The sequence below is a fragment of the Oenanthe melanoleuca genome, chromosome 20 (genome assembly GCF_029582105.1).
Source record: "Oenanthe melanoleuca isolate GR-GAL-2019-014 chromosome 20, OMel1.0, whole genome shotgun sequence".
In the NCBI taxonomy this organism is placed as follows: Eukaryota; Metazoa; Chordata; class Aves; order Passeriformes; family Muscicapidae; genus Oenanthe; species Oenanthe melanoleuca.
The window spans coordinates 11,433,784-11,447,529 of NC_079353.1; the positions used below are offsets into that span (position 1 = coordinate 11,433,784).

The 13,746-nt window shown below is 42.3% G+C and overlaps 1 protein-coding gene across 3 annotated transcripts in view; it reads right to left on the minus strand.

Annotated features, from left to right (window-relative positions):
* Positions 1 to 13,746, minus strand: part of PTPRT (protein tyrosine phosphatase receptor type T) — a 439,066-nt gene that overhangs the window by 225,979 nt on the left and 199,341 nt on the right. For all 3 annotated transcript variants that reach the window (XM_056507593.1, XM_056507591.1, XM_056507592.1), the window contains exon 7: positions 2,984 to 3,277. In XM_056507593.1, the coding sequence (XP_056363568.1) occupies positions 2,984 to 3,277 (294 nt within the window). The remainder of the gene's footprint in view (positions 1 to 2,983; positions 3,278 to 13,746) is intronic.

Sequence of the window (13,746 nt, forward strand, 5' to 3'; positions counted from 1 at the left end):
CCTGCAACAAGCAAATCATTTGTGCAGGGTTTGCCATATTTTCTGGCAGTTGGCTTTTCCTTGAAGGAGGTAAGCTGGGATTTATTTTTCAGTATTATTTCTATAGATCAAATATTAATTAAATCTTATAATGCTGTCCTGTAGAACACCAAAAGCATCACCAGTGGGATAACACACCTGGGCACATACAGCTAACAGAAATTTAGTTTGTCCAGTTTAATATCCAGTTTTTTTATCCAGTTTAATAAAACTTCTTTATGCTCATTTAGAGCAGGACCTTCCATAATTACCTTAAAAAAATAAAACCTTTCAAGTCCATATAAACACCTTCCATTTAGTGTGATCAAAATCTGAAACTCATGAATGATTTTGGTAAGAGTTGTCATGATGTCTGAGCTCATGCTGGAGCATCCTGGCCATGCTTTTGCTCTGATGCCAATCTGAAAGTCAAGAAACACACAGGAAATGAATTTCTGTTGCTTGATTTGAAGTGCAAGAGAAGCATGGTCGTTCCCAAATCCTTCTCATTTTCACCTCTAAATAAGAATCTCATTGCAACTTGTGCTTAAATTGAAGGCCAGCAGTTACTCAGCCTCCCCAGAACAAAAAAATATCCAGTCTCTACGTGAAAAGAGCCAGGGAAGAATATTCAGTTACAAGGGATATTGACTTCCCTCTCTTACAAGGTTGCAGCCACTTTCTGTTTATTTTTACACTGATTTCTAGCAATTTAAATAAGTAAGTGTTTCTCCAGTACAGGTGATATTCTCTACTCTTATTTGTGCAATCAATTTTGTTACCTTTATTTGTGGGCTTAACAAACATAGCACAACACCAAACAGTGCAGTAAAACTGGGCTGCTCCAATCACCTGCATACAAATGTGTAGGAGTTTGGTACCTCCCTTGTGCTCAGAAAAAGTAAAGAGAGAGTAAAAACAACAAAAAAATTCACATAAGAATGCAGCATCACTCATCCCTCAACTATTTAAAAACCCCTCAATTTTCCCTGATGTCATTCATTAGGTACTCTTAGGAAAATCAAGGCAGCAGAGCTGTTTTCTCAGTTCAGCACATTTCTGAAAACCTTCACCATGAACATTTTGTGTAATTACCCTCAAAACGGTGTTTTGAAGGAGTTCCACGACGTATGAAAATTGGAATAATGAGTTGCATTTTCTTGTCTATCACTTCAGCTGGCATTTGGTGAAATTGGACATCTTTAGCTATTAAGTCTCTCCCTTCCTCCTGGTCCACATTTAGATCAAGATCATTACAATTTCTTCTACCCAGTGCCCTAAACAAAACATAAATGCCATTGCCATCAATCTCAACAAGGCCTGCATGACAGCTAACATTAACAGAATGACCTTCTCCAGTTAGATTTTCATTAGTAAAATAGGATGGAAAACAGAAAGTGCCTCAGCTTTGCCAATTTGAACAAATTATCCACGTCATCCTTCTCAGTGTCAGTCAATACCAGAGCAGGGCAGGAAACTCAGCAATCTGGGACACAGGACAAGACATTAAGCACAAAGTCAACTTTTTTAATCTTAACTCCTGAATCAAGCTAAACCCAGCATTTTTAACTGGTAAGGCAGAGAGGTTTGGAAGTTTGGCTGCTGCAGAGAGTGTGACTGCAAAGTGACAACACATTAACTCCAGACCAAATCTGAGCACATCACATTTCCATCTCCAGGCCTGCAGAAACTTCTGGTGATGCCACAGAATTTGGCCACACTAGGGAATAAGAAAGCCAGAAGGTGAGCAGCAGAACATTTTCCAACTTCCCAAACAGGCCAGGACATCATCCATGCACTTCATGCTTTCCACACAGCTGCTGCAAAGCCTTTAACATCTGTATTCTACCAAAGAGCAGGTGCTGAACCAAGCAAATACCTGCATGTCAGGGCCTTGTGCTCAGATTTATTCATTTTTAATCAAATAGTCTCAAAGGGGCACTAAATGTTCACTAATTTCCAGCCTTCATAATAAAGGATGTGCCACCCAAAACACAGTCAGCCTGCCAGGCTTCCTCTCTTGAGGAAGAGGATGTTGCTGCAAGTGTTCCTGCCATGAAGTGGATGAGGAACACTAACACTGCACTGCTTAATCCCATCCTAGAATGACTCTGGGTGTTCTGAATGCCTTCCTCCCACTTCAGATTTGCTGTTTGATCAGAAAGACTAACAGGAAACAGAATGTTCTTATAAGGTTTTCACTACTTAAATCCACATCTTGTAAACCACTAATTTGTGGAGAGGGAAGGAGGGTTTATAGCAAAATGAGAGCAGCCTTTTAGTCCCTGTTCTTTGTTCATACCACAGTAAGGACCTTGCAAAAATTACAAAAATGAGAGAAAATTAAGTTTTGTGGTGGAAAAAAACCTGTGAGGCAGAAAAGTGCTTTGTTCATCCCCCTGCCAGGCACAGGGCTTGCTTTCCCTTAATGGCTAATGATTAATGTATGACAACAGGATGAATAGCCAATATATCTGAAACATGAGCAACACCATCTATCAGTTTTTCACAGGAAGTCCAATATGGCTTAGAAAGAAAGACAGACTACTTCTGCCCCAGATCAGAATTGATCCATTCCAACATGAAAGAGAAAAGGAGGCTGCTGCACAGTGTTGGAACACAGCCCTTTGTCAGAAATGAAGAGGGGAATCAGTTCCATCAAATAGAACACAAAAGGTATTTTAAAAATTAAATGTTTCCTCCTTCACCACAGTGCACTCAAACTGATACTGGTGTCAATTTGTTAATAACCACTGCAGATCCACTATCCAAGAAAAACATAAATTTTGTTCTGCACTTTAGAGGTGAAAATTTTATTGCAGCCTGGCCTTAAGAACAATTTTCCTACTGGAGGATTGGTTGGAAAAAAAAGTTGTTTGCCTGTTCCAACAGAAAGCAGCCTCATGCTGTGGCAAGAGTTTGTCAGATAAACCAGAGCATATCAGCTCAGCCTGTCCAGCCTCACCTGCACACTTGGTCCTGGTGGTGAGGGGGGGCCCGGGGGGCCCCGTGCCCCCTTCCCCGGGGCGCGTCAGCAGCACGCGGATCTCGTACTCCACGTCGGGGTCCAGGTGCCACAGCTTGTAGTTGGGAGAGTCCACGATGTGAGTCTCTGCCCAGTTGCCCGTGGTGGTCCTGTACTCCACCTCCTTCAGGATGATGGGCCCGTCCCCGATGATGGAGTTGGCGTTGGGTTTGATCCACAGGTACGTGGCTCCCACGGCCAGCAGCTCCGGAGGCGCGATCGGGGTGGGAGGCTCTGGGGACAAAGACGAGCCACGAGGAGTCAGAAAATGCAACAAAGGCACAGTTCCCCCTCTCATTTACCAAATCTTTTATAGGAATTTCATCTGTTACTGGAATGAATCGGGTTTAGGTTTTTTGTGCTTAAATTTCAGCCCCCTTGCACTGGGGGTAGTGTTACCAGTTGAGAAAAACCTGTGAAAATACTGGAACCACAAAGCAGCTTTCTGTTTTAAAAGTGCCTTTTAGATCATCATGAGATTTATACTTGCTCCCTCTTTTAAGTATATGAACAACAGCATTCAGCAGAATCTTGGATGGTGAGGGAGGGGGAAAGAAATCCTAAATAAAGACAACAGAGTGTCCTTAGCACAAATCACGAATAAAAGGATTCCAGCTCAGACCTTCCTCTGTCCTGACACAGAATAATATCCCAGTCTCTGACTGATGTGGTTCAGCCAAATTCTAATGCTTAAGATGACACAATTAGCAATGAGAGAAAAACTCAAATAACTTATTCATTTTCTGATCTTAACCCCCTCCAAAAATAGAGATAAACAATAGGATATTTTCTAATCAAAGCACTGGCTGAGACAATATTAGCAAATTTAACCACCAGTGATCTTCCCATGCCCAGCAGCCAGGATGCTGCTGGAACTGGCTCTAAGTGGGGCTCTTGGTAGCTTAGAATTAAGAAAACTCCAAGGCAACAGTGAATTACCACCTCCTACGGTGTTTGATTGCAAAGTTTGCTCAACTTCATGAGCAAAGGTACTCAAAAAAGTCTGCATGAGACCTGAAGAGTGCCTGGATGTTTGAGAAGCAGCATGAGGAGGCAGGAACCAGCTATTGAGTACCACCTCTGTGAGAAAGAGCAAAGCAAGCTGATAAAAGACATCTCAGCAGCTCCCTTTGATGGAAGCTACAAAAAAAAATTCTACAGAGCTCTGGCTGCTGCCTGATTTTTATTATTCTTTTTCCCCTCCCTGTCAGTGTAAATAACACTTGCATTCTGGAAACCACATGAATAGCATACACCTTGTGGCTCTGAAAACCTGAGCTGAACTCTGCAAGATGATGAGCAATTTCCTGAATCTTGCCTAGCCTTCCCTCTGCCACACTATAACACGGTTTGCCCTCAGCCCAGAGGACACAGACTCTATTCTCTCGTGAAATTCAGGTCACAAATAAGAATATTTTTATCAAGAGGGGTTTAAAACACTGGCACAGCTGTGGCTGCCCCTGGATCCCTGGCAGTGCCCAAGGCCAGCCTGGGACAGTGGAAGGTGTCCCTGTCATGGCAGGAGTGGCACCGGATGGGCTTTAAGGTCCCTTCCAACCCAAACCTTCCTGTGATCTCAGAAAAAGAAACAAATAAATGTTACAACAGAAGAAATTCAGGGTTCAGTGGGGAGTCATTCTAAATCCCTCTCTCCTAGAGGTGATTCCTCAAGGAACCCAAACAACTGGAAGAATCCAAGACCCACGGAAATGTGGAAGAAAGGACTTTGAGCACCACATGATGTGAGGAAGATTGGATTTTCCCCTCAGGACAATCCTTGCAGGTTAAGATCTGCTCAGTGAAGAGAAAGAAAGTGTTGTACAAAAGAACAAGTGAAATTAGGCTTGATTTCATTTCCTTTAACTGTTTACAACAAAACATCCCATCTCCTTGAGACTGACTGCAGGAGTTGTGCATTGTATCTCTGGAGAAAAACTAATCTGAATTGTAATTGCAGCAGGTATCCAACATGAACAAAAATCAGTGATGCCAGATATGTTTTCTGTGGAATGTCTGTTTCTGCTTTAATTTTGCACCATTCCATAACTCCTGCCAGACTCTTTTTCTGATATGAAATGCCAGGCTGATTATGTTTTGATTTACAAAGTTATTTCTCCAAGAAAATTGTTTTCAAGAAACGTGTGGATACATTTTCATTAAAAATCAAATTATTATAGATCACAAGCAGTTTATTACTTGTTTCTTGGTGCAAGGCAATTAAAAGACAGACTTGGGGTTTTTTTATTCCCAATGCAAAAACTACATCGTACAAGTCACATCATAGCTGAACACAAGACAAATGAAATATTAAACTCCATTCTCCTGGGCTGCAGATTTCAATAGCAACGTGATCCAGGTTACTCTGGGATTTGATGGCAACTTAGAGGAGATTTATGGGACTGAACTTAATTAATAGAGCAGTTTATCCTACTAAGCAGACATGAAGATCTCATCTAGCAAGTTTAGTAACTATTATTGCCAAACTGATTTAAATTACGATGTCACCCAGCACACCCATCTTCCCTACTTTTGTCCCAATCCAAATTAACACCAAAAAAAAAAAAAAAAAGAAAAAAGTGATGGTGGCTTCCCTTCTTTCCCCCATTTATTTTCCCCTTTCTCTACCACTAAAAAAACAGGTGCTGTATAATGTAATAAAAGTAGGAATTTTAACTGTTGCTCCTGTTTTCTGAATTAAAGGCACTAAGATAAGCAGCTGTTCCAGTAGTTTTTAAAGAATCAGTCCCACCTCACTGAAAATAATAGATTATTTCCTACTAGCACCAACTGGAGCAAAAGCTTTCATTTTTTTAATATCACTCTATGCCAAATTACTGCAAGTGATCTAAACAAGTTACCCATTATTTAGCAAAACTGGCACATAAATGAGAACATTTTTTGCTCTCTGTTACAAACCCACTTGCCTGATGTTATGAGCTCACTATTTTAATTAAAATCTCTGTTTGACCTTGATTAAATAAACATGGTGACAGATTGGCCTTGTACACATGTTATTGTGAACGACCATATTTTAAGCCCCATTTCATCCCAACACTGTTTTAGATCATGAGCTTTGCCTGGCCTGGTGCTCCCTTTCAACCACTCTCCCACCTCCTCCAGACAGGGAGGAGGAAGCCAAAGCCTCCTCAGCAACCAGAACATCTGGAACATCCAACTGAACCCCAGACTTTGGAATTACATGGTAAAATGTGCTTACAAGTGCTCACTTCAAGAAAAAAAAAATGCATAGGTAGTTCAGACTAAAAAAAAAAAAAAACAAAAAAAAAGTTTTTGACCATGAGTCTATTTTATTGAATCTAAAACCAGGTCCAGTTGTGCAGACACAAAGGGAATTGGGGTGTGCATTTCTCCTCCTATTAAACAGAAAATACAGCTCCTGCCTGCACCTCAGAAGGCTGAACACTGTTAGAGCTTGAAAATGATATAAACTCCAGTAATGCAAAGAGTGTGAGAAAACAAAATTAACATGAAGGACCAGAACAGACCAAATAGAATCACAGAGGATCTCAAGCCCTACAAAGATCAAGTCCAAACCCCTGTTCCTTGCAGGACCACCTAGAATTCCATCATCCATAGTGATAGGACAAGGGATGATGGCTTTGAACTGAGAGAGGACAGGGATAGACTGGATATCAGAAATTCCTCCCTGTGAGGGTGGGCAGGGCCTGGCACAGGTGCCCAGAGCAGCTGTGGCTGCCCCTGGATCCCTGCAGAGTCCAAGGCCAGGCTGGACAGGGCTTGGAACAGCCTGAGACAGTGGAAGGTTAATTTTAAGGTCCCTTTCAACCCAAATTATTCTGGGATTCTACAATGACAAAGAGCATTTTCCAGACACTTCCTCAACTCTTACACTCTTAGCACCATTAACACTCTACTTTCCAACTACTGTGGAAAACAAATGCATTTTACTCTTTGGCAAATATTCCTGACTGTTTCTACTCTACTGCTGGAATATTTCTATCTTTGGTTTCTAAGCAAGGCAATTCTAAGCAATTTTTACATGATGGACGAATAATTGGCTCCATGAATCCTTAAGATGCCACTGGAAAGACTGAAAAACTAAAGAAAAATCCTCAACAACTGTTACCACTTTCTCCTGTGAAATAATCCATAAAGAAAGCCATTACAGAAAATGCAATCTTAAAACAGCTGGATACACCTCTTAAACTATGGGGTTTTTTTTTAATTTCTCCCTTTTTCATAACAAAACCATCTGATATATTTTTCTCTGATCTGATGACATCTGATATGTCATAAAACTGTATGGATAAGGCGACCATAAACTCTCATTGGCATGGGATGGTTTTAGACAAAAAGAACCCCTCATGTCACAGACCTCTGGTGTGTCACCACAGGCAGCAATTCCATGTTTTGTTTTCTTACATGCATAGGATGGAGCACAGGTTAAAATAAGATCAGAAGAGAGGCAGTGATTCTTATTCTTTGAGGGTTGGAAAGGTGAAGATGGGACCTTTCCCTGACAAGCAGGATCTGTGGTTTCCAACATGATCCTCATCATGCTCCTACTCATGGGAATTATAAAAGCTTTTCTCACCAAGTCCTAAACAAGCAGCTGTGGACTGTGCTTGTCAAACTAATCAGGATCAGACTGAAAGACAAGGAAACCAAATTTTACTTTTAAGCAGAAAACACAGAATTAAAAGTATCTATATAGTTTTCTACACAATAGCCAGACTGTTTGAACAGCATCCACGGGCACCTTTTCTAGTTTTATACAACAGCAGTGAGTCTTCAGAGCTCTGAATGTCAATATTTATACTGGCATTGCTTATTTTTACACTTCCTACCACTGTTGTAAATGCAGCAGGTAAATTTAGTTTTCTAGTGATGTTCCAAACTTCCAGTTCCATTTATTACACAAGAGAAAAAAGGCACCTGGATTTTACAATGTTTAGCATGAGAAGATTTCACTGTGCTGACAGTGCACTAACAGTTTTTGTCTAAGAGAGACATTCAGATCTGTCTCTCAGTACTGTAAAAGGCTGACAGCAGTGGCACGTGTCAAGTGTTAGAAGAGTGTGCCAGCAGCAGCAATAAATGATTCATTCACCTGGACAGGTAAATTACACCAGAGAATGATATGGTCTGTCTGTGCTCCAGGAAAAGTGCCCAGAACCAATTCTAAAATCAACAATTCTGGATATTTAATTAAAGCCAAAATCCAGAAAGGGGACAGAAAAGGATTGTACAGCCTGTAGACCAAGGGACAATGGTTTCATAGGTTTGTACATCTCAAAAGTGCAAAGCATTTACTGTTTGGTTTTACACTCAAACCACCCATTATGGACAGAGCATTCCCAGCAGGCAAACATCACCTGTATACCTCTGTGAGCATTCCTGTACTGTGGGATGGAGCTTTGTTCTTTGGATCATGTGACAAATTCCATGTCACTGCTCTCCATCTGGTGCTCCTTCCAAACAGAATTTACTAACACAGCAATAAGTGACTTTGGTACTCTGGGAAATAAAATACTCATTTGCCACAATAATGTGCTTTTTTCCTTTTGTTTTTCCCTCAAGAGTTGCTGCATCTGTCTACAGGGGGCTCACCACACATTTCATGAACAAAAAGCAAGGGAGAAAGTAAAAATGAGTCAGAAAATGTGAAAAATGTGAGCAAAGTGGTCAGAGAATCAGCACAACAGCAATGAAAATAAGAGATCAGCAGAACCCAGAGGACAGCAATCAATAACACCAAAGAAAGCCAGTGGAGCAAGAGACCCAATATTTGGCAGGATGCTTGTCTCCTATCATCCCCTCAAAACCCCAGACTCAAAAACTACAGACTATTCCCTCAACATTTCCCACCAGCACAGGTGTAGTACACAGATATGAAGGGAGAACTTGATCCATCAGCCTGATGAAAACACAGAAAACATTCTCTATTTTCCTCTCAAGAAGAAGAGGAAATGCCCCTTGGTGACTTGAACATGTGTTCTAAACTAAGCAACTAGGCTGTCAAGGATTAAAGAGAACACAACAACATTTACAGGAGCTACTGCAAAGCAGGAAAAAACTTCTTAACCCTTTCCTGAAAGCACTGCAGCCACCAGGCAGGCAGCTGGAACAAATCCTGATTGAAGAAGGTTTCATCTGTGTCAGTGTCATTTTATCAAACATTTACAGAGTGCACAAAGAGCTGGTACAGACCTGCTGCCAACCCTTCCAATGGTGAGAGGCTAAAGGAGAAGGGCACCAGATCCCAATGGGAATTACAGCAGCGTGCTAATTCATTAGCATTTCACACTATTTGTGCCTCAGAAGCTTATCCTGAATCCCACCAGAGCCTCAGAGGATGCTTTCATTCTCTAATAAAGAAAATAGCATCGGATTAGTTGAACAGTATCTCATTTCCCAGCGTAAATTAAGTGAATTAGATGGAAGAGTCTGTGCTCTAATTGTAAAGCTTATTACAAGAACTCACATAGATTAGCCCTGAATGCTTCTCTTTTGAGTCACCATTTGTACTGTACCAGAGTTAAAAGGGTGGCTATAGACTCTCAGTATTGATGTGCAGGAATCTCCACTATTGCAGCAAAACACATTCCCAAGCCTTGTGCACCGTGAGTGCCAGCAGCAGCCTTTCCCACTGGGATGGGAGTGCTGCCCTCCCCAGTGCTCAGACAGGCTCTGGAGCTAATCTCCAGGAATTACAAGCTCCCCAGGGCTGGAATCATGGACAATTAACACTCAGCTTTAAAGCACGTGTAATTTTCTGAGTTTGTCAACTGCAAAATAGCAACACAAACACATCACGGAGCTTCTTGCTGCTTCTGGGATGTCACTCTCTCTACAGGGATCTTTCATGGGCCACCAGAGGCCCAACACAAGGACATTTGGGCATCCATGAGCTGATTACAATTAGCTTGGCTTTCATTATGTAGCTCCTCCATGTTCCAGCCTGCATTAATTATCTCAGGTTCCCTTAATTGCCAGTGGAGACAATGGGCTCACCTTAAGGCACATATCTAAGACAGATAAAATTAATTGCTCCCTGATGCCACCATCTTTTGACTGGTATTAAAATACAGCTGAAACACATTTTACCTCCTTACTCTTTATTTTCTCACCACATTGCCCTCAGTGTGAAACACAGAGAGGTACTGGATCAGTCTATTAAAGGGAAAGCCAAGAAATAATACTGAGCACCTCTAAGCCCCTTGAATTCTCTCTGAAAGTCCTCACTCAGGGCAGCAGAACTCAGATGTTGCAGTCTAAACCCTCACATGAAGATAAATGGTGATGCCTTTCTCTGGGAAAGGTGAGAACAACTCACTTTCCTTTCATACATGCAGCCAGAGCATGCACTGGTGACAGTGATGCTCTTTGATTTAATAATTTAATGCTCAAAGTGCCTGTCGGGGAAAGGATTTCATTCTCCCACTAAGACTGTTCTGAGAATGGAGTGCCTTTGTCCCATCTGCTGAGATTGTGTCACACACAGAAAAATGGTTCAGGTTTCATTTGACCAAAATACCAGGAAAAATAAAAAGACTATGACTTTATGCAGCATCTAACTGCTCCACTTTGCCCCACAAGGAGCATGTCCAGCATGCTTGAACCAAGTCCTGTTCTCCAGACTTATCTTTGATGTATTTTCCTTACACAACAATTAGTAATTTTTAATTTTTGCTGCTTAAGCTCACTTCTTGGACTTGATGACAGGCACATCAGCTAAGTGTGGACCAAGGTTTTATACTAATCTGGAAATGGCCCATGAAGAAATACAAGTTAGATTTTAACAAAAGAACATATCTGAATACATTAATTACAAAAGTATGAGAACTAAGTATCATCTCTTCTTTAACAAGAGAGATTAAAATACAGCTTTGCAGAAGCTCTGGTCAAAACACTGATTCTTCCACTAGAAATTGGTGCAAAAGCACCAACAATCATTCAAGCTGCAGGATACTCATGAATCTGTGTCTGAGTTCTCTCCCCCAGGTGAGCAATCCCAGGGGTACCACAATCTCTGCTGATTTCCAGTTCACTTTGTTTCCTTTGCCAGCCACTTGTCCATCTGTACAGTTTGAGAAAACAGCCTATGAGATGCTGCTCCTCCTCATGGCTCCTCCAAGCCTGTACAATTACATGGAAAACTGCATCTACATCCCACCAGAACCAAGGGTCTCTCCACCAGCCACTGCTCAGGGCCACCTTCAGCTCTCCCTCATGTTTCTAATTCCAGGGTCCATCTGAGCTCATCCATCACATGTTATTAAGTCTATTTCTGCTTTCTGCATGAACAAGCTGCTCATCTCCCACAGGGACTGAAAAATGTAATCTCAACAAGCACCAAAAAAAGTAGAAAGGCGTTAATAAACACGTAAACTGAGAAACATGTAATCTCAGGTCAACTCAAGTTCAAGCAGCTTCAGCAGTTGCTATGCTACCAGCTGATGGTGGTGGGGAAGGACAGAGGCAAAAGGATTTTATAGCTCTGTCTAGAGCAGCTATTTAGCAACTTCTGCTTTCTGGCACATCTCTGTCTGCAGAATGAAGGATCATTAGTCTCTAAGCTGCTGAAATGGCAAGTGACTGGAGGTATTGACCACCAGGAAGCAGCATGGAATGGTTTGTCTGGATTGATTAAGGAGCTTAATCCATAGCAACCTGCTAGGCTTGCAGGAAAAGCCTGAGGCAGGATGCTTCACTTCATTTGAGGCAAAGCGGGGCAGTAAAAATCCCATTGTCCTTTACATCCCGGGGGTGTGCAGGACTGACGGCAGCACTCAGCAAACTGAGGAAGCAGCCAGGCTGGAGTTAAACAGGAGAGAGCACCATGACAGTGAGCACAGGCCTAACCGTGTCCCCAACCACCGCCGCAGTAACCCTGAGCTGAGGAGAGAGCCCAGCACGATTCCCTGGGGAGACTGGCGGAACCAATCAGCTGCCTGGCTCGGAAGATTGACACCCAGTCAGCCAATCAGCTGCCTGGCTCGGAAGATTGACACCCAGTTAGCCAATCAGCTGCCTGGCTCGGAAGATTGACACCCCATTAGCCAATCAGCTGCCTACGCGAAAAGATTGACACCCAGTTAGCCAATCAGCTGCCTAGGTTAGAAGATTAACACCGGCTTAAACCACTCAAAAGAGCTAGTTACTCCTCTGTGGATAACGCATTGAAAGACGAAGGAGGCTCAAGGCAGGTGTTTTGGCTTCCATGCTTAAACAGGTAACTGGAGGTCGGACCCCCGCCCGGCCCCTGCCCGGGAAGCCGCCGGGTGTCCCTCAGGGGGAGCCGAGCCCGGACCGGGAGCAGCCGCATATTTAAAACCCCACAGGCGAAAAACTAGCTCGGCCGTGGCTGCCTCAGCATGGCTCGCTGTGGGCTGTGTGTGTTTAGCCACTTTTAGCCAGCCGTGCTGCGGACAGGACGAAAACGGCGGCAGTTTTCCTGCTGTCGGCGCTCCGCGGAGCCGGCGCCTCACGGCTCGGGCGGGATCAGCGGGAACCCGTGAGCAGCAAGAGAGGCGAGAGATCTCTGCAGGACACAGCCTGGACAAGATCAGCTTTTCAGCCATGCAGGACTCTATAAAACTGACCCAGTTCACAGAGCTTGAGGACAAATCAACCTACGATCACCAATTGTCTCCAAAATCAGAAAAAAAGAAATGGTGAAGACACATAGAGACAACATGGGACTCTGAAGTCAGTAAAGGAGTCAAATTCTACATAGGAGAGGATTAAGGAGATGCCTTATTGTTAGGCTAAAATTCTTTCTTGTGAGGCTATGGTGAAGATACATGTAATATATCAGACTTTGTTTGTTTTTTCCCTAAAACTCATGGAAACGCATTAAAGAAATGTAGCATTCTAACATAACCATGAGCCAAAGCACCAGTATTAGAGCAAGTAGATGTTGCTATGATCCAATGAGCAATTTGAACAGAGATGAAAGAGATGAGAAACTTCACCCAGGAATAAAAGAAGAAAATCTCTATTCCCAGAAATAAGTGAAAAGAACTTTTTTTTTCATGCTAAAACAACTCACCCTTAGAATAGTACCCCAGTAAGTTAACATAGTTCATGAAATACTTCACAGTTACAAATTTCCTGGCAGCTGCTATTCATAGAAATTAGAAGCCACTCTTAGAGAAAATGTTTCTTGTGAAGAAGTCTCCATGGCATGGCAAGGCAAGAGAGATTTCTCTCCCTAAGTAAACTGAAGAAAATTATTTTAGAGGTGGTAAACTGACTAAAAGTTCCAGGTTTTGTCTCTGCGTTACCAATGGAAAAGAAAAGAGGGTGTGGGAAGAAGTGTTCTAAAGTTTATTCTAATTTTGTTACTGTTTTAATTTTGTTAATAAAGTTTTAAGCCTAATCCTAATCCATAGCTCACAACAACAATGAATAAATAGTTTCTAGTAGGTGGACTGGTATTTAGCCAGCACTAAATGCACTACAACCCTTGACAATGATCCCCTTCTCTCAGACACAACCTGTACCCAGAGCTGGGTCCACTCAGGGCATTTCCAGGCTCTGCTACAGTTAATCCCCACAAAACCCTAGTGAAGCAACTAGGAATATATTGTTTTATAAGTGGAAATAATGATTAATGGATGGCTGCAGGGTCAGAGACTGAATGCAGACTTGTGTTCCAGCCTACAGACTTTATGACCTCTACAAAGAAGCATGTGCCAGGCTTGACATACAAATTT